The sequence below is a fragment of the Phyllobates terribilis genome, unplaced genomic scaffold (genome assembly GCF_046119375.1).
Source record: "Phyllobates terribilis strain yellow unplaced genomic scaffold, ASM4611937v1 Scaffold_1__5_contigs__length_1240528914, whole genome shotgun sequence".
Lineage (NCBI taxonomy): Eukaryota > Metazoa > Chordata > Amphibia > Anura > Dendrobatidae > Phyllobates > Phyllobates terribilis.
The window spans coordinates 620,676,667-620,698,624 of record NW_027362761.1 but is presented as its reverse complement, the minus strand read 5'-3'; the positions used below and the strand labels follow the sequence as shown (position 1 = coordinate 620,698,624).

Below are 21,958 nucleotides of genomic sequence, written 5' to 3'. Positions count from 1 at the left end.
CAGAGAGGACAATGTGGGGACTCGATAACAATCAAGCAGAGAGAACAATGTGGGTACTCGGTAACAATGTAGCAGAGAGGACAATGTAAAGACTGCATAACAATGTAGCAGAGAGGACAATGTGGAGACTGCATAGCAATGTAGCAGAGAGGACAATGTGGAGACTGCATAACAATGTAGCAGAGGACAATGTGGAGACTGCATAACAATGTAGCAGAGGACAATGTGGAGACTGCATAACAATATAACAGAGAGGACAATGTTGGGACTGCATAACAATGTAACAGAGAGGACAATGTGGGGACTCGATAACAATCAAGCAGAGAGAACAATGTGGGTACTCGGTAACAATGTAGCAAAGAGGACAATGTGGAGACTGCATAACAATGTAGCAGAGAGGACAATGTGGAGACTGCATAACAATGTAGCAGAGAGGACAATGTGGAGACTGCATAACAATGTAGCAGAGAGGACAATGTGGAGACTGCATAACAATGTAGCAGAGAGGACAATGTGGAGACTGCATAACAATGTAGCAGAGGACAATGTGGAGACTGCATAACAATATAACAGAGAGGACAATGTTGGGACTGCATAGCAGTGTAACAGAGTGGACAATGTGGAGACTGCATAACAATGTAACAGAGGACTATGTGGAGACTGCATAACAATGTAACAGAGAGGACAATGTGGAGACTGCATAACAATGTAACAGAGAGGACAAAGTGGGGACTCGATAACAATCAAGCAGAGAGAACAATGTGGGTACTCGGTAACAATGTAGCAGAGAGGACAATGTGGAGACTGCATAACAATGTAACAGAGAGGACAATGTGGAGACTGCATAACAATGTAGCAGAGGACAATGTGAAGACTGCATAAAAATTTAACAGAGAGGACAATGTGGAGACTGCATAACAATGTAGCAGAGAGGACAATGTGGACACTGCATAACAATGTAAGAGAGGACTATGTGGAGACTGCATAACAATGTAACAGAGGACAATGTGGAGACTGCATAACAATGTAACAGAGGACAATGTGGGGACTGCATAACAATGTAACAGAGAGGACAATGTTGGGACTGCATAACAATGTAACAGAGAGGACAATGTGGGGACTGCATAACAATGTAAGAGAGGACAATGTGGAGACTGCATAATAATGTAGCAGAGAGGACAATGTGGGGACTGCATAACAATGTAACAGGACAATGTGGAGACTGCATAACAATGTAACAGGACAATGTGGAGACTGCATAACAATGTAACAGAGGACAATGTGGAGACTGCATAACAATGTAACAGGACAATGTGGAGACTGCATAACAAAATAACAGAGAGGACAATGTTGGGACTGCATAACAATGTAACATAGAGGACAATGTGGAGACTGCATAACAATATAAAAGAGAGGGCAAGGTTGGGACTGCATAGCAATGTAACAGAGGACAATGTGGAGACTGCATAACAATGTAACAGAGGACAATGTGGAGACTGCATAACAATGTAGCAGAGAGGACAATGTGGAGAATGCATAACAATGTAATAGAGGATAATGTGGAGACTGCATAACAGTGTAGCAGAGGACAATGTGGGGACTGCATAACAATGTAACAGAGAGGACAATGTGGGGACTGCATAACAATGTAGCAGAGGACAATGTGGAGACTGCATAACAATGTAACAGAGAGGACAATGTGGAGGCTGAATAGCAATGTAACAGAGGACAATGTGGAGACTGCATAACAATGTAGCAGAGAGGACAAGGTGGGGACTCGGTAACAATGTAGCAGAGAGGACAATGTGGGGACTCGGTAACAATCAAGCAGAAAAGACAATGTGGGGACTTGGTTACAATGTAGCAGAGAGGACATTGTGGGGACTCGTTAACAATGTAGCAGAGAGGACAATGTGGGGACTCGGTAACAGGGTAGCAGAGAGGACAATGAAGATTTGGTAACAATGTAGCATAGAGGACAATGTGGGGACTCGGTAACAATGTAGCAGAGAGGACAATGTGATGACTCGGTAACAATGTAGCAGAGAGGACAATGTGGGGACTCGGTAACAGGGTAGCAGAGAGGACAATGTGGAGATTTGGTAACAATGTAGCAGAGGACAATTACATAGTTACATAGTTGCATAGTTTATAAGGCCGAAAAAAGACAAGCGTCCATCCAGTTCAGCCTATTTCTTGTGCACTGCAGCTATTCCGCAGCGTTGATCCAGGGGAAGGCAACAAAAAACCATGCGGTATAGGCCAATTTACATCACTGAGGAAAAATTCACTTCCCGACACCAATCTGGCAGTCAGATTAAATCCCTGGATTAATTAACTAAGCATAAGATGTAATTTTATTGTTCTCAAGAAAGGCGTCCAGGCCTCTCTTGAACTCATTAAGTGAGTTGGACATCACCACTTCCTCTCCCAGAGAGTTCCAGAGTCTCACGGCTCTGACCGTAAAGAATCCCCTTCTATGCTGGTGCAGGAACCTCCTTTCCTCCAGACGCATAGTGTGCCCCCTCGTCTTTGTCACCATCCTTGGTATAAACAGGTCATGGGAGAGATCTCTGTACTGCCCCCTGATGTATTTATACATGTTTATGAGGTCTCCCCTAAGCCTTCTCTTTTCCAATGTAAATAGGCCTAATTTTGACAACCTCTCTGGGTATTCTAGTCCCTCCATTCCCTTTATTACCTTAGTCGCCCTCCTTTGTACCCTCTCTAGCTCCAATATGTCTTTCCTGAGCCCCGGAGCCCAGAACTGTGCACAATATTCTAAGTGCGGCCTTACCAGCGCTTTATACAGAGGAAGAACAATGTTCTCATCACATGCTCCTATTCCTCTTCTGATGCATGCCATGACTCTATTTGCCTTCGCAGCTGCTGCCTGACACTGGGCACTCCAATTTAATTTGCTGTTGACCAAGACACCCAGGTCCTTCTCCATGTCAGATTTCCCCAACGGTTTCCCATTTAATATGTATGGGTGACTGCTGTTTTTCTTTCCCATGTGCATGACCTTACATTTATCGGCATTGAACCCCATTTGCCATTTTTTGGCCCAACTCTCCAATTTATCTAAATCCTCCTGTAGCTGTGCCCTATCCTCATCTGTATTAACTACTTTACAAAGTTTAGTATCATCTGCAAATATTGCTATTTTACTATGCAACCCTTCCACTAGATCATTAATAAATATATTAAATAATATAGGGCCCAAGACAGACCCTTGAGGCACCCCGCTAGTAACCCTGACACCCCCGGAGCTTACTCCATTGATAACCACCCTCTGCTTTCTATCACTCAGCCAGCTATTTACCCACTTGCACACATTATCCCCCAGACCAAGCATTCTCATTTTATAGACCAACCTTTTGTGTGGCACGGTATCAAACGCTTTGGAGAAGTCAAGGTCTACAACATCCACTGACTCTCCCCGGTCCAGCTGTGAGCTCACCTCCTCGTAGAAGGCCATCAGGAGCGATCCCTCATGAATCCATGTTGATATGGAGTTAGACAGTTATTATTAAGATATTCTACAATAGCATCTCTAAGAAATCCTTCAAACAATTTACCCACAACAGACGTTAAGCTGACTGCTCTATAGTTCCCAGGGTCACTTTTAGACCCCTTTTTGAATATTGGTACCACATTTGCTTGGCGCCAGTCTAGTGGGACAGTCCCTGTCCATAAAGAGTGCTTGAATATAAGATACAGCGGTCTGTCTATCACATTACTTAATTCTTTTAGTACCCGGGGGTGTATGCCATCTGGGCCTGGTGACTTGTCTATTTTGATATTATTTAGGCGTTTCTGAGCTTCCTCCTGGGTTAGGTGGGTGATATTTAGCGGAGGGTTTACTTTATCACTCTGCATTTCCTCCGATAAATTGTTTTCTTTTGTGAAAACAGTGGAGAAGAAGCTATTGAGTAGGTTTGCTTTACCCTCATCGCCCTCTAGGATTTTACCCAGGTTATTTTTCAATGGGCCAACCCCATCAGTTTTAATCCTTTTACTGTTTATATAGTTAAAGAACAGTTTGGGATTCGTTTTACTTTCCTTGGCAATTAGTCTCTCTGTCTCCTCTTTGCTATTCTTATTTGTTTCTTACAGATTTTGTTTTTTTCCCTATAAGATATTAGCGCTTCCTCGCTGCCTTCTTGTTTAAGTTTACTGAAAGCCCTTTTTTTGTTTTTCATTGCCCTCTTGACGTCCTTATTTAGCCACATTGGCTTCCTCCTATTCCTAGCCCTTTTATTCCCATAAGGTATGGACCTTCTACAGTGACTATGTAGGACTGTTTTGAACATTTCCCATTTTCTATCCGTGCTCCTATTACTGAAGATACTATCCCAGTCTATAAGGTGAAGGGCATCTCTTAGCTGAAGTTCAGTGTTTTTGTGACCCCCTTGCTGGGCACCTACTGAAGCACATGTGGAATTGTATAATGTTGGGGTCACTATTTCCCAGGTGCCCCCCGACCTGCACCTCAGTTATTCTGTCTGGCCTGTTAGTTAATATGACAGAAACCTGTTTCCTTTCTGAGATCTACAGCTTTCGGTTTCCCAGTCTATATCGGGGTAGTTGAAGTCCCCCATAACAATCACCTGGTTATTTTTTGCTACTTCGTCTATTTGTCTCATTAATAGACTTTCCGTGGCTTCTGCTATATTTGGTGGTTTATAACAGACTCCTATGATAATTTTATTCTTGTTTTTTGCCCCATGTATCTCCACCCATAAGGACTCGACCTCCTCATTTCCCTCCCATACATCCTCCCGTATTGTAGGCTTTAGACACGTCTTTACATATAGACAGACTCCACCCCCTTTCCGATTTCTTCGATCCCTTCTAAACAGACTGTAACCCTGTAAGTTAACTGCCCAGTCATAGCTTTCATCTAACCATGTCTCGGTTATTCCCACTATGTCATAGTTACCTGTAGATATTTCTGCTTCCAGTTCATCCATCTTGTTTGTCAGGCTCCTGGCATTTGCTAGCACGCAGTTTACACAATTTTTGTTTTGTTCCAATCTTCTCCCTGCGGATTGTATTAGAAATTTTCTTACCTCCCTTCCAAGTATCTTGTCTTGGACCTTCTTTGTCGCACTTCATATCTTTCATTAGTATGTTCTTTGGTTCCATGTTCGTGTCCGGCGTTTTTCTTCCCATCAATGTGGGGACTCGGTAACAATATAGCAGAGAGGACAATGTGGAGATTTGGTAACTCAGTAACAATGTAGCAGAGAGGACAAGGTGGGGACTCTGTAACAATGTAGCAGAGAGGACAAGGTGGGGACTTTGTAACAATGTAGCAGAGAGGACAATGTGGGGATTTAGTAACAATGTAGCAGAGAGGACAATGTGGGGATTCAGTAACAATGTAGCAGAGAGGACAATGTGAAGATTTGGTAACAATGTAGCATAGAGGACAATGTGGGGACTCAGTAACAATGTAGCAGAGAGGACAATGTGGGGATTCAGTAACAATGTAGCAGAGAGGACAATGTGAAGATTTGGTAACAATGTAGCATAGAGGACAATGTGGGGACTCAGTAACAATGTAGCAGAGAGCACAATTTGATGACTCGGTAACAATGTAGCAGAGAGGACAATGTGGGGACTCGGTAATAGGGTAGCAGAGAGGACAATGTGGAGATTTGGTAACAATGTAGCTGAGAGGACAATGTGGGGACTCGGTAACTCAGTAACAATGTAGCAGAGAGGACAAGGTGGGGACTCGGTAACAATGTAGCAGAGAGGACAATGTGAGGACTTGTTAACAAAGTAGCAGAGAGGACAATATGAGAACTGTGTAACAGTGTAGCAAAGAGGACAATGTAGGGACTCGGTAATAATGTACCAGAGATGCCAATGTGGAGACTCGGTAACAATGTAGCAGAGAGGACAAAGTGGGGACTCTGTAACAGTGTAGCAGAGAGGACAATGTGGGGACTTTGTAAAAAGGTAGCAGAGAGGACAATGTGAAGATTTGGTAACAATGTAGCAGAGATGACAATGTGGGGACTTGGTAACAATGTAGCAGAGAGGACAATGTGAAGATTTGGTAACAATGTAGCAGAGAGGACAATGTGGGGACCTGGTAACAATGTAGCAGAGAGGACAATGTGAGGACTGTGTAGCAGAGAGGACAATCTGAGGACTCTGTTATTACTTTGGGACTCCTCCCGCCATCTTGCAGTCTGTCACCTTCGTGGGCCTGACGAGTCTTCTGATTTGTCTGTAGAGAAGCTGTGGACGGCCCCCGAGCTGCTGCGCATGGGACGACCTCCACCTCAGGGCACTCAGAAGGGCGATGTCTACAGTTTTGCGATCATACTGCAGGAGATTGCACTGAGAAATGGGGCGTTTTTCATCCAGGGCATGGACCTCAGCCCTAAGGGTAACATCATGTGACTTATTGTGTTCGGGTTTCAGGGGTCGGATGAGATGTAAAGGTTATGGGGGCCTCATATTTCAGCTTGGAAGAGACCTAACGGGGGTGGAAATGGAGCTGTATACTACGTGCAGAGCTGTGTACGACGTGCAGAGCTGTATACTACGTGCAGAGCTGTGTATGACGTGCAGAGCTGTATACGACGTGCAGAGCTGTGTATGATGTGCAGAGCTGTATACTACATGCAGAGCTGTGTATGACATGCAGAGCTGTGTATGACGTGCAGAGCTGTGTATGACGTGCAGAGCTGTGTATGACGTGCAGAGCTGTGTATGATGTGCAGAGCTGTGTATGATGTGCAGAGCTGTATACTACGTGCAGAGCTGTGTATGACGTGCAGAGCTGTGTATGATGTGCAGAGCTGTATACTAGCAGAGCTGTGTATGACGGGCAGAGCTGTGTATGACGTGCAGAGCTGTGTATGACGGGCAGAGCTGTGTATACTATGTGCAGAGCTGTGTATGACGTGCAGAGCTGTGTATGACGTGCAGAGCTGTGTATGATGTGCAGAGCTGTATACTACATGCAGAGCTGTGTATGACGTGCAGAGCTGTGTATGACGTGCAGAGCTGTGTATGACGTGCAGAGCTATGTATGATGTGCAGAGCTGTATACTACTTGCAGAGCTGTGTATGACGTGCAGAGCTGTGTATGACGGGCAGAGCTGTGTATGACGGGCAGAGCTGTATACTACGTGCAGAGCTGTGTATGACGTGCAGAGCTGTGTATGACGTGCAGAGCTGAGTATGACGTGCAGAGCTATGTATGATGTGCAGAGCTGTATACTACGTGCAGAGCTGTGTATGATGTGCAGAGCTGTGTATGATGTGCAGAGCTGTAAACTACGTGCAGAGCTGTGTATGACGTGCAGAGCTGTGTATGATGTGCAGAGCTGTATACTACGTGCAGAGCTGTGTATGACGTGCAGAGCTATGTATGATGTGCAGAGCTATGTATGATGTGCAGAGCTGTGTATGACGTGCAGAGCTATGTATGATGTGCAGATCTGTGTATGACGTGCAGAGCTGTGTATGACGTGCAGATCTTTGTATGATGTGCAGAGCTGTAAACTACGTGCAGAGCTGTGTATGACGTGCAGAGCTGTGTATGATGTGCAGAGCTGTGTACCATGTGTGCTCTGCTTCCTTTCAGAAATTGTTCAGAAGGTGAGGAATGGGCAGCGGCCATACTTTCGTCCCACAATCGACAGCAGCTGCCACAGTCAGGAGTTGGGGACCCTGATGGAGCGGTGTTGGGCAGAGGACCCCCTGGAGAGACCTGACTTTAACCAGATAAAGATATACATCTGCAAATTCAACAAGTGAGCTGGTGCTGCTGGGTGGAGGGGCAGGTGGTCTGTACCGCCGCGGGCATGACGCCTTCCGCTTCCATGTGTTACAGGGAGGGCACCACCAGTATCCTGGACAATTTACTGTCTCGCATGGAGCAGTATGCCAACAACCTGGAGAAGCTGGTGGAGGAGAGGACCCAAGCGTACCTGGAGGAGAAGCGCAAAGCCGAAAACCTGCTCTACCAGATCCTGCCGCAGTGAGTGACAGGGCAGAGGGCGAGAGACCGAGCAGGTGGCAGCCACCAGCAAAGGGCCGTGCCCCCCATGTGACCAGCAAAGGGCCATGCCCCCCATGTAACCAGCAATTCTCCATGCCCCCCATGTGACCATGCAATGCTCCATGCCCCCCATGTGACCAGCAATGCTCCATGCCCCCCCATGTGACCAGCAATGCTCCATGCCACCCCATGTTACCAGCAAAGGGCCATGCCCCCCATGTGACCAGCAAAGGACCATGCCCCCGATGTGACCAGCAATGCTCCATGCCCCCTATGTGACCAGCAATACTCCATGCCCCCCCATGTGACCAGCAATGCTCCATGTCTCCCCATGTGACCAGCAAAGGGCCGTGCCCCCCATGTGACTAGCAAAGGGCCGTGCCCCCCATGTGACCAGCAAAGGGCCGTGCCCCCCATGGGACCAGCAAAGGGCCATGCCCCCCATGTAACCAGCAATTCTCCATGCCCCCCATGTGACCATGCAATGCTCCATGCCCCCCATGTGACCAGCAATGCTCCATGCCCCCCCATGTGACCAGCAATGCTCCATGCCACCCCATGTTACCAGCAAAGGGCCATGCCCCCCATGTGACCAGCAAAGGGCCATGCCCCCCATGTGACAGCAAAGGGCCATGCCCCCCATGTGACCAGCAAAGGACCATGCCCCCCATGTGACCAGCAAAGGACCATGCCCCCGATGTGACCAGCAATGCTCCATGCCCCCTATGTGACCAGCAATACTCCATGCCCCCCCATGTGACCAGCAATGCTCCATGCCCCCCCATGTGACCAGCAATGCACCATGTTTCCCCATGTGACCAGCAAAGGACCGTGCCCCCCATGTGACCAGCAAAGGGCCATGCCCCCCATGTGACCAGCAATGCTCCATGTCTCTTAATGTGACCAGCAATGCACCATGCCACCCCATGTGACCAGCAATGCTCCATGTCTCCCCATGTGACCAGCAATGCTCCATGTCTCCCCATGTGACCAGCAATGCTCCATGTCTCCCCATGTGACCAGCAATGCTCCATGTCTCCCCATGTGACCAGCAATGCTCCATGTCTCCCCATGTGACCAGCAATGCTCCATGTCTCCCCATGTGACCAGCAATGCACCATGCCCCCCATGTGACCAACAATGCTCCATGTCTCCCCATGTGACCAGCAATGCTCCATGTCTCCCCATGTGACCAGCAATGCACCATGCCCCCCATGTAACCATCAATGCTCCATGTCTCCCCATGTGATCAGCAATGCTCCATGTTTCCCCATGTGACCAGCTATGCTCCAAGTCTCCCCATGTGATCAGCAATGCTCCATGTTTCCCCATGTGACCAACAATGCTCCATGTCTCCCCATGTGACCAACAATGCTCCATGTCTCCCCATGTGACCAGCAATGCTCCATGTTTCCCCATGTGACCAGCAATGCTCCATGTTTCCCCATGTGACCAGCAATGCTCCATGCCCCCCATGTGACCAGCAATGCTCCATGCCACCCCATGTGACCAGCAATGCTCCATGCCACCAGCAATGTTCCATGCCCCCCATGTGACCAGCAATGCTCCATGCCCCCCATGTGACCAGCAATGCTCCATGTCTCCCCATGCCCCGTCTACGTCATAGTCTTTTTACAACGCTGAGACAGTTATCAGAAGTCCTGCTTGGCTGGGATGTACAGTGCTGGTCACGCGGTGGCTGGGACCTGTGTCTGCAGGTGACATGACGCATCCATGAGCCATTCTTCTCTTTTCTGTGCAGTTCAGTGGCTGAGCAGCTGAAGAGAGGAGAGACCGTCCAGGCTGAAGCCTTTGACAGCGTCACCATCTATTTCAGTGACATTGTGGGGTTCACGTCAATGTCTGCAGAGAGCACGCCCATGCAGGTACCATACATGAGGGAGTGTGCAGCCGGTGCTTCCATGTCATTGGTGCTCATCAGCCGCTTCTGTCCCCTCAGGTGGTCACCTTATTGAATGACCTCTACACCTGTTTTGATGCTATTATAGACAACTTCGATGTATACAAGGTAAGAGACTGAGACCCCAAGGCTGGAGAATTGCAGGTGGAAGGAGACTACACTTCTAGAATGGGGACCTAAACACATTAGGCTGATGTTGCCTGAACCCTCCGATATCGCCAGGTTAGGCTGTCGGCCTCCTGTGTATGATAGCGCCGGCCGACTGATAGAGAACATGAGTACACTCATCCGAATGAGCGCTCCTGTATATGGGAGAGATGACTGAGATGGCTGTCAGCTGAGCGAGCGCTCCTGTGTATCGGAGAAGCGACTGAGATGGCTATTGGCTGAATGAGCTCTCTTATGCATGGGAGATGACTGATAGCCATCAGCCGAGCGAGCACTTTATATATAGGAGAGATGACTGAGATGGCTGTCAAATCGAACGAGCGCTCCTGTATATGGGAGGGATGACTGAGATGGTTGTTGGCCTAGCCAGCTCTCCGTTGTATGGGAAAGATGACTGACAAGGCTGCCAGCTGAGCGAACGCTCGGTGTATGGGAGAATGAGATGAGACTGCTGTTGACTGAGCAAACGCTCGGTGTATGTGAGAGTCGGCTGAGATGGCTGTTGGCTGAGCGAACGCTCGGTGTATGTGAGAGTCGGCTGAGATGGCTGTTGGCTGAGCGAACGCTCGGTGTATGTGAGAGTCGGCTGAGATGGCTGTTGGCTGAGCGAACGCTCTGTGTATGTGAGAGTCGGCTGAGATGGCTGTTGGCTGAGCGAACGCTCGGTGTATGTGAGAGTCGGCTGAGATGGCTGTTGGCTGAGCGAACGCTCGGTGTATGTGAGAGTCGGCTGAGATGGCTGTTGGCTGAGCGAACGCTCGGTGTATGTGAGAGTCGGCTGAGATGGCTGTTGGCTGAGCGAACGCTCGGTGTATGTGAGAGTTGGCTGAGATGGCTGTTGGCTGACCGAAAGCTCGGTGCATGTGAGAGTCGGGTGAGATGGCTGTTGGCTGAGCGAACGCTCGGTGCATGTGAGAGTCGGCTGAGATGGCTGTTGGCTGAGCGAACGCTCGGTGCATGTGAGAGTCGGCTGAGATGGCTGTTGGCTGAGCGAACGCTCGGTGTATGTGAGAGTCGACTGAGATGGCTGTTGGCTGAGCGAACGCTCGGTGTATGTGAGAGTCGGCTGAGATGGCTGTTGGCTGAGCGAACGCTCGGTGTATGTGAGAGTCGGCTGAGATGGCTGTTGGCTGAGCGAACGCTCGATGTGAGAGTCGGCTGAGATGGCTGTTGGCTGAGCGAACGCTCGGTGTATGTGAGAGTCGACTGATATGGCTGTTGGCTGAGCGAACGCTCGATGTGAGAGTCGGCTGAGATGGCTGTTGGCTGAGCGAACGCTCGGTGTATGTGAGAGTCGACTGATATGGCTGTTGGCTGAGCGAACGCTCGGTGTATGAGAGTCGGCCGAGATGGCTGTTGGCTGAGCGAACGCTCGGTGTGAGAGTCGGCTGAGATGGCTGTTGGCTGAGCGAACGCTCGGTGTATGTGAGAGTCGGCTGAGATGGCAGTTGGCTGAGCGAACGCTCGGTGTATGTGAGAGTCGGCTGAGATGGCCGTTGGCTGAGCGGACGCTCGGTGTATGTGAGAGTCGGCTGAGATGGCTGTTGGCTGAGCGAACGCTCGGTGTATGTGAGAGTCGGCTGAGATGGCTGTTGGCTGAGCGAACGCTCGGTGTGAGAGTCGGCTGAGATGGCTGTTGGCTGAGCGAACGCTCGGTGTATGTGAGAGTCGGCTGAGATGGCTGTTGGCTGAGCGAACGCTCGGTGTATGTGAGAGTCGGCTGAGATGGCTGTTGGCTGAGCGAACGCTCGGTGTATGTGAGAGTCGGCTGAGATGGCTGTTGGCTGAGCGAACGCTCGGCGTATGTGAGAGTCGGCTGAGATGGCTGTTGGCTGAGCAAACGCTCGGTGTATGTGAGAGTTGGGTGAGATGGCAGTTGGCTGAGCGAACGCTCGGTGTATGTGAGAGTCGGCTGAGATGGCTGTTGGCTGAGCGAACGCTCGGTGTATGTGAGAGTCGGCTGAGATGGCTGTTGGCTGAGCAAACGCTCGGTGTATGTGAGAGTTGGGTGAGATGGCAGTTGGCTGAGCGAACGCTCGGTGTATGTGAGAGTCGGCTGAGATGGCAGTTGGCTGAGCGAACGCTCGGTGTATGTGAGAGTCGGCTGAGATGGCTGTTGGCTGAGCGAACGCTCGGTGTATGTGAGAGTCGACTGAGATGGCTGTTGGCTGAGCGAATGCTCGGTGTGAGAGTCGGCTGAGATGGCTGTTGGCTGAGCGAACGCTCGGTGCATGTGAGAGTCGGGTGAGATGGCTGTTGGCTGAGCGAACGCTCGGTGTATGTGAGAGTCGGCTGAGATGGCTGTTGGCTGAGCGAACGCTCGGTGTATGTGAGAGTCGACTGAGATGGCTGTTGGCTGAGCGAACGCTCAGTGTGAGAGTCGGCAGAGATGGCTGTTGGCTGAGCGAACGCTTGGTGCATGTGAGAGTCGGCTGAGATGGCTGTTGGCTGAGCGAACGCTCGGTGTATGTGAGAGTTGGGTGAGATGGCTGTTGGCTGAGCGAACGCTCGGTGCATGTGAGAGTCGGCTGAGATGGCTGTTGGCTGAGCGAACGCTCGGTGTGAGAGTCGGCTGAGATGGCTGTTGGCTGAGTGAACGCTCAGTGTATGTGAGAGTTGGCTGAGATGGCTATCGGCCGAGCGAACGCTCTATGTATTTGGAGAGTCGGCTGAGATGACTGTCAGCTGAGCGAACGCTCTCAGTGAGATATAAAGAAGGTATTTGGAATAAAAGGATTTATCGCATGCGGCACCGGATTTTACCTTCTTTATATATCCTTGCAAGTGTATGCTGGACACTAATCCGTGAGCCTGGGATTCCTGTGAGTATCAGGTGATATGAGCTAGTTATCTTTTTTGAGCTCTCTGTGAGAGTCGGCTGAGATGGCTGCCAGTCGAGCGAACGCTCGGTGTATGTGAGAGTCGGCTGAGATGGCTGCCAGTCGAGCGAACGCTCGGTGTATGTGAGAGTCGGGTAAGATGGCTGCCAGTCGAGCGAACGCTCGGTGTATGTGAGAGTCGGCTGAGATGGCTGCCAGTCGAGCGAACGCTCGGCGTGAGAGTCGGCTGAGATGGCTGCCAGTCGAGCGAACGCTCGGCGTATGTGAGAGTTGGCTGAGATGGCTGCCAGTCGAGCGAACGCTCGGTGTATGTGAGAGTCGGCTGAGATGGCTGCCAGTCGAGCGAACGCTCGGTGTATGTGAGAGTCGGCTGAGATGGCTGCCAGTCGAGCGAACGCTCGGTGTATGTGAGAGTCGGCTGAGATGGCTGCCAGTCTAGCGAACGCTCGGTGTATGTGAGAGTCGGCTGAGATGGCTGCCAGTCGAGCGAACGCTCGGTGTATGTGAGAGTCGGCTGAGATGGCTGCCAGTCGAGCGAACGCTCGGTGTATGTGAGAGTCGGCTGAGATGGCTGCCAGTCTAGCGAACGCTCGGTGTATGTGAGAGTCGGCTGAGATGGCTGCCAGTTGAGCGAACGCTCTGAGTATTTGGAGAGTCAGATGACTGTCGGCCGAGCGAACGTTCTCTGTGAGAGACAGCTGAGATGGTTGTCGGCATAGCCAGCTCTCCGTTGTATGGGAGAGATGACTGAGATGGCTGCCAGCCGAGCGAGCGCTCGGTGTATGGGAGAATCAGCTCCGATGGCAGCTGGTGAAGCATCGTTCCGCCATCAGCTATCTAATGTGTATGGCGGTCATTAATCCCCATAATATCTGAATGTCAGGCCTCCTCCAAGCTCTTGCCAGCAATGAAGATCGCGACTCCCTACCATGCCCTAGCCCTGCTTCTGTGTTCACCATACCCTCGTATGGCCGGGATGGTCCAGTCACTGAACTGTTAATATACCTTTAGGTACATTTCTCTATTTGGCCCCTGTTCACGGTGCCCAGACTTTTATGCTGACTCACATAGGGGCTGTCTTCGCAGGTGGAGACCATTGGTGACGCATACATGGTGGTTTCAGGGTTACCAGTGCGGAACGGGAAGCTGCATGCAAGAGAAATTGCACGTATGTCATTGGCACTCCTGGACACCGTGAGAACATTCAAGATCCGGCACAGACCGAACACCCAGCTCCATCTGCGCATAGGAATCCATACAGGTAAAACTGGTGGCATTGCTCTGTAATTCATCTGGTCTGAATGCCAATGATGTGCCATGATGTGATGGACCTCCCATATAGGAGCCTCGTGTAGTCACTGCCGCCATCTGTATACATCTCCAAATGTATAGTTGACCATTGTAGCCAGGTGAGCGGTACCAGCTCCAATCTCCGGACCGTTCGCAGTCACCGCAGGCTTAAATAGGATCGATTCTCATGAGGGATTCTCTTTTCACAAAGTTTCCTTTTTCTGAAAGCCTCACTGACATTGAGCATAGCACCCATGAAGAAATCGATGAAGATTCCTTCCACCACCAGTGCCAGGAATCCCCTCTGGTGTCGGTGGACCAGGTTCTGCATCCACCATTTGGCTTCTGCTTCTTCAGTGCTGTGTTTTTGCTGCCGTGTGGTCAGGGACATGTGATACATGAAGTGTCTTTGTAGGTGGCCAAGTTCAGCCCATATGAATTTTACAGCTCAGTCTCATCATTTGTAAATTCTCAGTGTTTTCAACCAATCTAGAAGTCAGTTCACTCCTGCATTTATCTAGATTGTAAATGTATAGGTGCACATTTGAGACAGACATTTTCTTCCTAGGTCTCTGGGCACCTGGACAGGCTCAGCCTGTTTTTCTAGAACGGACTTTTCTCTGACGTGTTTTTGTGGAGCTGCAGGTTGAAGGTTCAGTGGGTGTCCCCAGTGATGACGCATTCTCCTCTACTTCAGACCAGTGCTCGCCAACTGCTGTAATACAACAATAGCCAGCATTCCCTGGCTACCAATGGTGGGTGACGGCTACCAGTGACTGACTGTGTAACCCTAACCCTCTGAGACCACAGAGGTCTGTACAGAGCTCAGCAGGAGGTTAGAAGAGGCAATGGGACCCTGAAATAAAAAGAGTAGGGTGTAAATAATGCTTTGGCTATAGTAGGAGAGGTAGCCGCTAGTAATGGGATAGCACAGCCCTGATACATTAGATTACATGACTTATAAAGGAGGCATTTATAACTGCATGGCCAGATAAGCATCATGGGAAGAATTATCCACATGGAAAGTGTCAGCCCAATAATGGGCACACATCACAAAGCTCCACTGATGCTCTGAGCCATCTGTCCATAACTCTGTCAGTCAGATGGACTTCAGCTCTGACGGGGTTAATCACTTTTTCTACTAAACAAAGGCACAAGCTGAACAAAACTATTCCTAAAAAGGAGAGAAGTTCTAGGGCAGAGTCCTCCGAAATATGTGAAGATCCATCACAGAGCCTGTACGCGAGGTCCCCGATCCCGCATGGAGGCATAGAACAGACACAGAGAAGAGGAGGTTTACACCAGAAGATGGACTTCTTCTAAAATCAAGTTATTAACCCTACAAACTCTTGTTCTTCAGTCTTGTAGAGGTCCATTATGGAGGTGTTGGATCAGACCACTCACGCAGAAAAGGAACTTTATGAACCCTTTACTAATTGTGTATGTATTTTGAGCAAAGAGATGTAAAATCTCCGAGGCTCATAAAGTCCACATCCATCTGCACATGTTCTGTCCCGGGACCCCGATCCCATCTGTACAGTCTTGTGTTACACGGTGGGACTTCATAAACTGTGTTGTCTCCAGACTTGTCTACTACAGGGGAGTTCAAGCTCTTCAGGGGGCTCAGATCTCAATGACCCAGACTAACCCTGGGCCGATCTCACTCATCATCAGGCCAGCAGCTACAGGCTACTCATTTTCTACAGTCTATGTATGCGACAGGCGTCCTGGGACGGACACCAAGAAGAAACATTGCAATCTTTTATGTCTTGCCACAGTTCACATGTATATCCCTCTTGTCTACTCAGGTCCAGTCTGCGCCGGTGTGGTTGGACTGAAGATGCCTCGATACTGTCTGTTTGGTGACACTGTGAACACGGCGTCCCGGATGGAGTCTAATGGGGAAGGTGAGCATGAGCCGAGATACAGCCAAGAGATCTGCAGCCTTCACAGCTAAAACAGAAGAGGCCGAGGGCTGGAGCCTCCACACAGTTCTTGTAGAATACAAGGAGCAAAGAGGTTCTACAACCGCACCCCGGCACGCTATGGGACCCGTGAACAGAGGAGAGCAGTGCCAGCGCCCGCTCTCCCCCGCTTGCTCAGGGCCCCGGCACAATACTTACCCCTCCCTGTGCCTCCGCAGCAGCTCCGGTCTCTTCCGCGACTGCTGCACTGTGACGTCTCAGGTCAGAGGGTGCGGTGACGTCTTTACACCGTGCTCTCTTCTGAGCCGTCACAGCGCAGAGCGGGAAGACCCTTGCGACACTGAGGAGTCCAGAGCAGCAGGTGAGCAGGAGTGAGGGGAGTATTTGATTTTTTTTTTATATGTATGGAGGCATGGGGCATTATATGGGGGGGGGAGGTGACATCCCGCATGGGGCATTATATGGGGGGGGGGGGGGACAGCCTGCATGGGGCATTATATGGGGGGGGGAGAGGTGACATCCTGTATGGGGCATTATATGGGGGGAGAGGTGACATCCTGCATGGGGCATTATATGGGGGTGTGACATCCTGCATGGGGCATTATATGGGGCGGGAGTCACATCCTGTATGGGGCATTATATGGGGGGAGAGGTGACATCCTGCATGGGGCATTATATGGGGGGCAGAGGTGACATCCTGCATGGGGCATTATATGGGGGGGGGGGAGGTGAAATCCTGCATGGGGCATTATATGGGGGGGGGGTGACATCCTACATAGGGCATTATATGGGGGGGAAGGGACATCCTGCATGGGGCATTATATGGGGGAGAGGGGACATCCTGCATGGGGCATTATATGGGGGAGAAGGGACATCCTGCATGGGGCATTATATGGGGGAGAGGTGACATCCTGCATGGGGCATTATATGGGGGGGGAGAGGTGACATCCTGCATGGGGCATTATATGGGGGGGGAGAGGTGACATCCTGCATGGGGCATTATATGGGGGGGGAGAGGTGACATCCTGCATGGGGCATTATATGGGGGGGAGAGGTGACATCCTGCATGGGGCATTATATGGGGGGGAGAGGTGACATCCTGCATGGGGCATTATATGGGGGGGAGAGGTGACATCCTGCATGGGGCATTATATGGGGGGGGGGGGAGGTGACCTCCTGCATGAGGCATTATATGGGGGGGTGACATCCTGCATGGGGCATTATATGGGGGAGAGGTGACATCCTGCATGGGGCATTATATGGGGGGGAGGTGACATCCTGCATGGGGCATTATATGGGGGGGAGGTGACATCCTGCATGGGGCATTATATGGGGGGGAGAGGTGACATCCCGCATGGGGCATTATATGGGGGGGAGAGGTGACATCCCGCATGGGGCATTATATGGGGGGGAGAGGTGACATCCCGCATGGGGCATTATATGGGGGGGAGAGGTGACATCCCGCATGGGGTATTATATGGGGGTGAGGTGACATCCTGCATGGGGCATTATATGTGGAGGGAGAGGTGACATCCTGCATGGGGCATTATATGGGGGGGAGAGGTGACATCCTGCATGGGGCATTATATGGGGGGGAGAGGTGACATCCTGCATGGGGCATTATGTGGGGGCCAGTATTCTGCATGGAGCATTATAAGGGGGCCCAGTATCCTGTATGGAGCGTTATATGGGGACCAGTATCCTCTATGGAGCGTTATATGGGGACCAGTATTCTGCACAGAGCAATATATGGGGCCCATTATACTGTATGGAGGACTATGTGGGCCCATTATACTGTATGGAGGACTACGTGGGCCCATTATACTGTATGGAGGACTATGTGGGGCCCATTATACTGTATGGAGGACTATGTGGGCCCATTATACTGTATTGAGGACTATGTGGGCCCATTATACTGTATGGAGGACTATGTGGGCCCATTATACTGTATGGAGGACTATGTGGGCCCATTATACTTTATGGAGGACTATGTGGGCCCATTATACTGTATGGAGGACTATGTGGGACCATTATACTGTATGGAGGACTATGTGGGACCATTATACTGTATGGAGGACTATGTGGGACCATTATACTGTATGGAGGACTATGTGGGGCCATTATACTGTATGGAGGACTATGTGGGGCCATTATACTGTATGGAGGACTATGAAAAACCAAAGACAAGAAAAATACCTAAATAACTGGAAGTAAATGGATAAATCGCACAGTGCAAAAATAATAATAATAAAGGGTATTTAGTTAACATAATTTTGATCAAAATAATGTAAAAGCTATCCCGCCACGTCATGGCAACCCTTATGGGACAGTCCTAACTCTAATATTAAAAACCTTACCATTTGTCAAGTGACATACATATGGACAAGGGCAGAGAGACTGGATCCCTAGTATAAGCATAGACTCGAGGCAGAATAAGCGTCTCAGCTCAGACAAAGGGCGGCCACACCCTTTTATATGCGCTAAAGCATACTAACTGCAAAGAAACCTGGAGGTTCAGTCCTCCAGGTTTCTTTGTATGGAGGACTATGTGGGGCCCATTATATAGTAGTTAGGACTATACTGTCCGGTCTGCACTGTGCGCTGTGAGAATTCGCCGGTTTCTGAGCTGTTGTAGCATTTACAATAGATATCACTCATGTCTTCTTACTTCCTCAGCACTTAAGATCCATATTTCTTCAGCCACCAAAGAAGTCTTAGATGAGTTTGGCTGCTTTCAACTGGAACTTCGGGGAGATATTGAAATGAAGGTAAAATAAAAGAAAATACAGATTAAGAAGCCTGTATCAATAATAAAAATTTCAGGAAAATGATAAAGTTTATCCTAACATGACCTCCCGCTCCTTCCCTTTCACAGCATGTCTCACACAGACACCAAGGAAGAGACTGTAACATGACCTCCTGCTCCTTCCCTCTCACAGCATGTCTCACACAGACACCGAGGAAGAGACTGTAGCATGACCTCCTGCTCCTTCCCTCTCACAGCATGTCTCACACAGACACCAAGGAAGAGACTGTAACATGACCTCCTGCTCCTTCCCTCTCACAGCATGTCTCACACAGACACCGAGGAAGAGACTGTAGCATGACCTCCTGCTCCTTCCCTCTCACAGCATGTCTCACACAGACACCGAGGAAGAGACTGTAGCAGGACCTCCTGCTCCTTCCCTCTCACAGCATGTTTCACATAAAAACTGAAACACTGAAGGAGAAACAGTAATATGATCTTCTGCTTCTTCCCTGTCACAGCATGAGTCTCACATAAACACTGAAGAGACAGTAACATGACCTCTTGCTTCTTCCAATTCACAGCATGAGACACACAGACACTAAGGATGAGATACTGTAAGACCAAAGGATCTGGAGGTCACAAGTATTACACAGACACTAAAGAACAGAGGCTATGATATGACCTTCCTGCTCATTCCTTTTTTCAGCACAGCACAAGTCTCACACAGACACTGAGGAAGAGACTGTAACATGATCTCCCACTCTTTCCCTCTCACAGCATGAGTCTCTTACACAGACACTGAGGAAGAGATTGTAACATGATCTCCCGCTCCTTTCCTCTCAAAGCATGAGTCTCACACAGAAATTCAAGAGCATGTAACACGACCTCCCACTCCTTCTGTCTCACAGCATAAGTCTCACCCAGACACGGACAAAGAGAATGTAATATGACCTCCCATTCCTTCCCTCTCACAGCTTGAGTCTCACACAAACACTGAGAGTGCAATCACCAACTCAATTTCTATTCTTTCGGGTCTGGTGTATGCACAAGTTGTGCCTGTATGCATATTCTTCCCAATACACAGCTGTTGTAAGGAGTTTGCCTACAGGTATATGATCTACCATGAAGATCCACACAGTTTCTGAGTCTACATGTTTCACTTCATCGTCCAATCTTTTCTCTTGTTTATTCCAGGGCAAGGGGAAAATGAAGACCTTCTGGTTACTTGGAGAAATTACAGATGATGATGTTATTTGAGACTCTCTTGCCCCAAATCAGCTCCAAATCTGGCCAGCTGTGTCTTGAGCTGCTCATTAGACTAATCTGGGTAGAAGGTTATCCTCTGACCTACCCACAGCCCGCTCTTCCCGGAGCACGTTGTTTATGGCGTCCTCTATGCTTTGAGGAGCAAACACCTAACCTGTTACTCTCATTTCTGGGAATGAGTCATTATGCACCAGCTAATTAGCCAAGAGGTGACATCTGCATTGATCAAATGGCTGCAATACCATACAATTAACAGCCAAACCAGGGCCTGCAAGGGCAACATCATCGCAGGAGGCAACGCAGGGTCCAGAATGGGCAGTAGACCTCGCTCATACCTGCAGCTTGCTGAAATTCACCAAGGAGATCTCTAACATGTTCAGAGATGGACGCGTCTCGAGGTTTTGTCCTTGCTCTTCACCCAGAGTGTTGGTTCTGAAGATCTCCTCAACAGATCACACTACAAAACAAATCCTCCATTTGAAGCACAGTTTTCATTCTTCGCTCAGGTTCTGAACCATACTTCTATTTCATCTTTATACTGGATCTGGAGTGAAACAAGACAGCGCTGGGTTACACGGAGATCGGTAAGAGGAGGCGCTTAGTAAAGCAGATCTACCGCAGAATCGCTCGATCCAGAGATTCCACACAATGACAATGCAGCATGATAGGAACAGCGGTATTGTCCAGCACGCCAAACAAAGCATTGCGCCCGAATCACTCTCCCCCTAGTGAATGCCCCAATGTAATCCAGGAGAACAGAGGACCACTTCAGCTCCAGGAGACGTTCATGGAGAGGCTTGTAATAAGATGTGTAGTATGTAGCTGTACCGAGTCCATGGCACATTCAGCCTTCAATAAAGACGAGTAGATCTAGCCGCTGTGTGCTTTATTCCTTCACCGAGGCTCTTTTTACTTCTCGCTCTTTTGTTTTCATTTCTCGATACTCCCCCAATATTCCTGATCAGGTCACAGCAATACACATCGAGCAATCCTAGAGTAACAAGAGTGAGCGCACCATAGATCTGCCTGATGGTCATGACCGCGAGCGTCTTAATGCACTTCTGTAAGATGTTACTGGGGTAGGTTGTCCTACGAGGCTCCTGGTAACGAGGTTCTTGGTAATGAGGTTCCTGGTAACGTGGCTCCTGGTAACGAGGTTCCTGGTAACGAGGTTCCTGGTAACGTGGCTCCTGGTAACGAGGTTCCTGGTAACATGGCTCCAGGTAACATGGCTCCAGGTAACGAGGTTCCTGGTAACATGGCTCCTGGTAACGTGGCTCCTGGTAAAGAGGTTCCTGGTAACGTGGCTAATCGTAACGAGGTTCCTGGTAACGAGGTTCCTGGTAACGTGGCTCCTGGTAACGTGGCTCCTGGTAACGTGGCTAGTGTAACAGTTGTCACAAGCATGGCCATATCTTTCCAATGTCTGTGCACCTTAGCTCCACGGCAGTAAATGTTGGGAGCCTGTACTGGAAAAGCTCCTGACACATCCCGTATACAGTAAAACAGCATTTATTACTTAATCTGTCAGCCGTGCCATTGCCTTACTACTGTGTAACGAGGTTCCTGGTAACGAGGCTACTGGTAACGAGGCTAGTGTAACAGCTGTCACAAGCATGGCCATATCTTTCCACTGTCTGTGCACCTTAGCTCCACGGCAGTAAATGTTGGGAGCCTGTACTGGAAAAGCTCCTGACACATCCCGTATACAGTAAAACAGCATTTATTACTTAATCTGTCAGCCGTGCGATTGCCTTACTACTGTGT

The 21,958-nt window shown here is 49.5% G+C and overlaps 1 protein-coding gene across 4 annotated transcripts in view; it reads left to right on the top strand.

Moving 5' to 3' along the window:
- NPR2 (natriuretic peptide receptor 2) overlaps positions 1–21,051 on the top strand; it is a 567,493-nt gene extending 546,442 nt beyond the window's left edge. For all 4 annotated transcript variants that reach the window (XM_073684396.1, XM_073684388.1, XM_073684406.1 and 1 more), the window contains 9 exons: positions 6,254–6,409; positions 7,616–7,784; positions 7,865–8,011; positions 9,795–9,918; positions 9,993–10,061; positions 14,048–14,222; positions 16,060–16,158; positions 18,853–18,944; positions 20,120–21,051. In XM_073684396.1, coding sequence (XP_073540497.1) covers positions 6,254–6,409; positions 7,616–7,784; positions 7,865–8,011; positions 9,795–9,918; positions 9,993–10,061; positions 14,048–14,222; positions 16,060–16,158; positions 18,853–18,944; positions 20,120–20,182 — 1,094 coding nt within the window. In that variant the 3' untranslated portion in view covers positions 20,183–21,051. The remainder of the gene's footprint in view (positions 1–6,253; positions 6,410–7,615; positions 7,785–7,864; positions 8,012–9,794; positions 9,919–9,992; positions 10,062–14,047; positions 14,223–16,059; positions 16,159–18,852; positions 18,945–20,119) is intronic.
- The last annotated feature ends 907 nt before the right edge of the window (positions 21,052–21,958 follow it).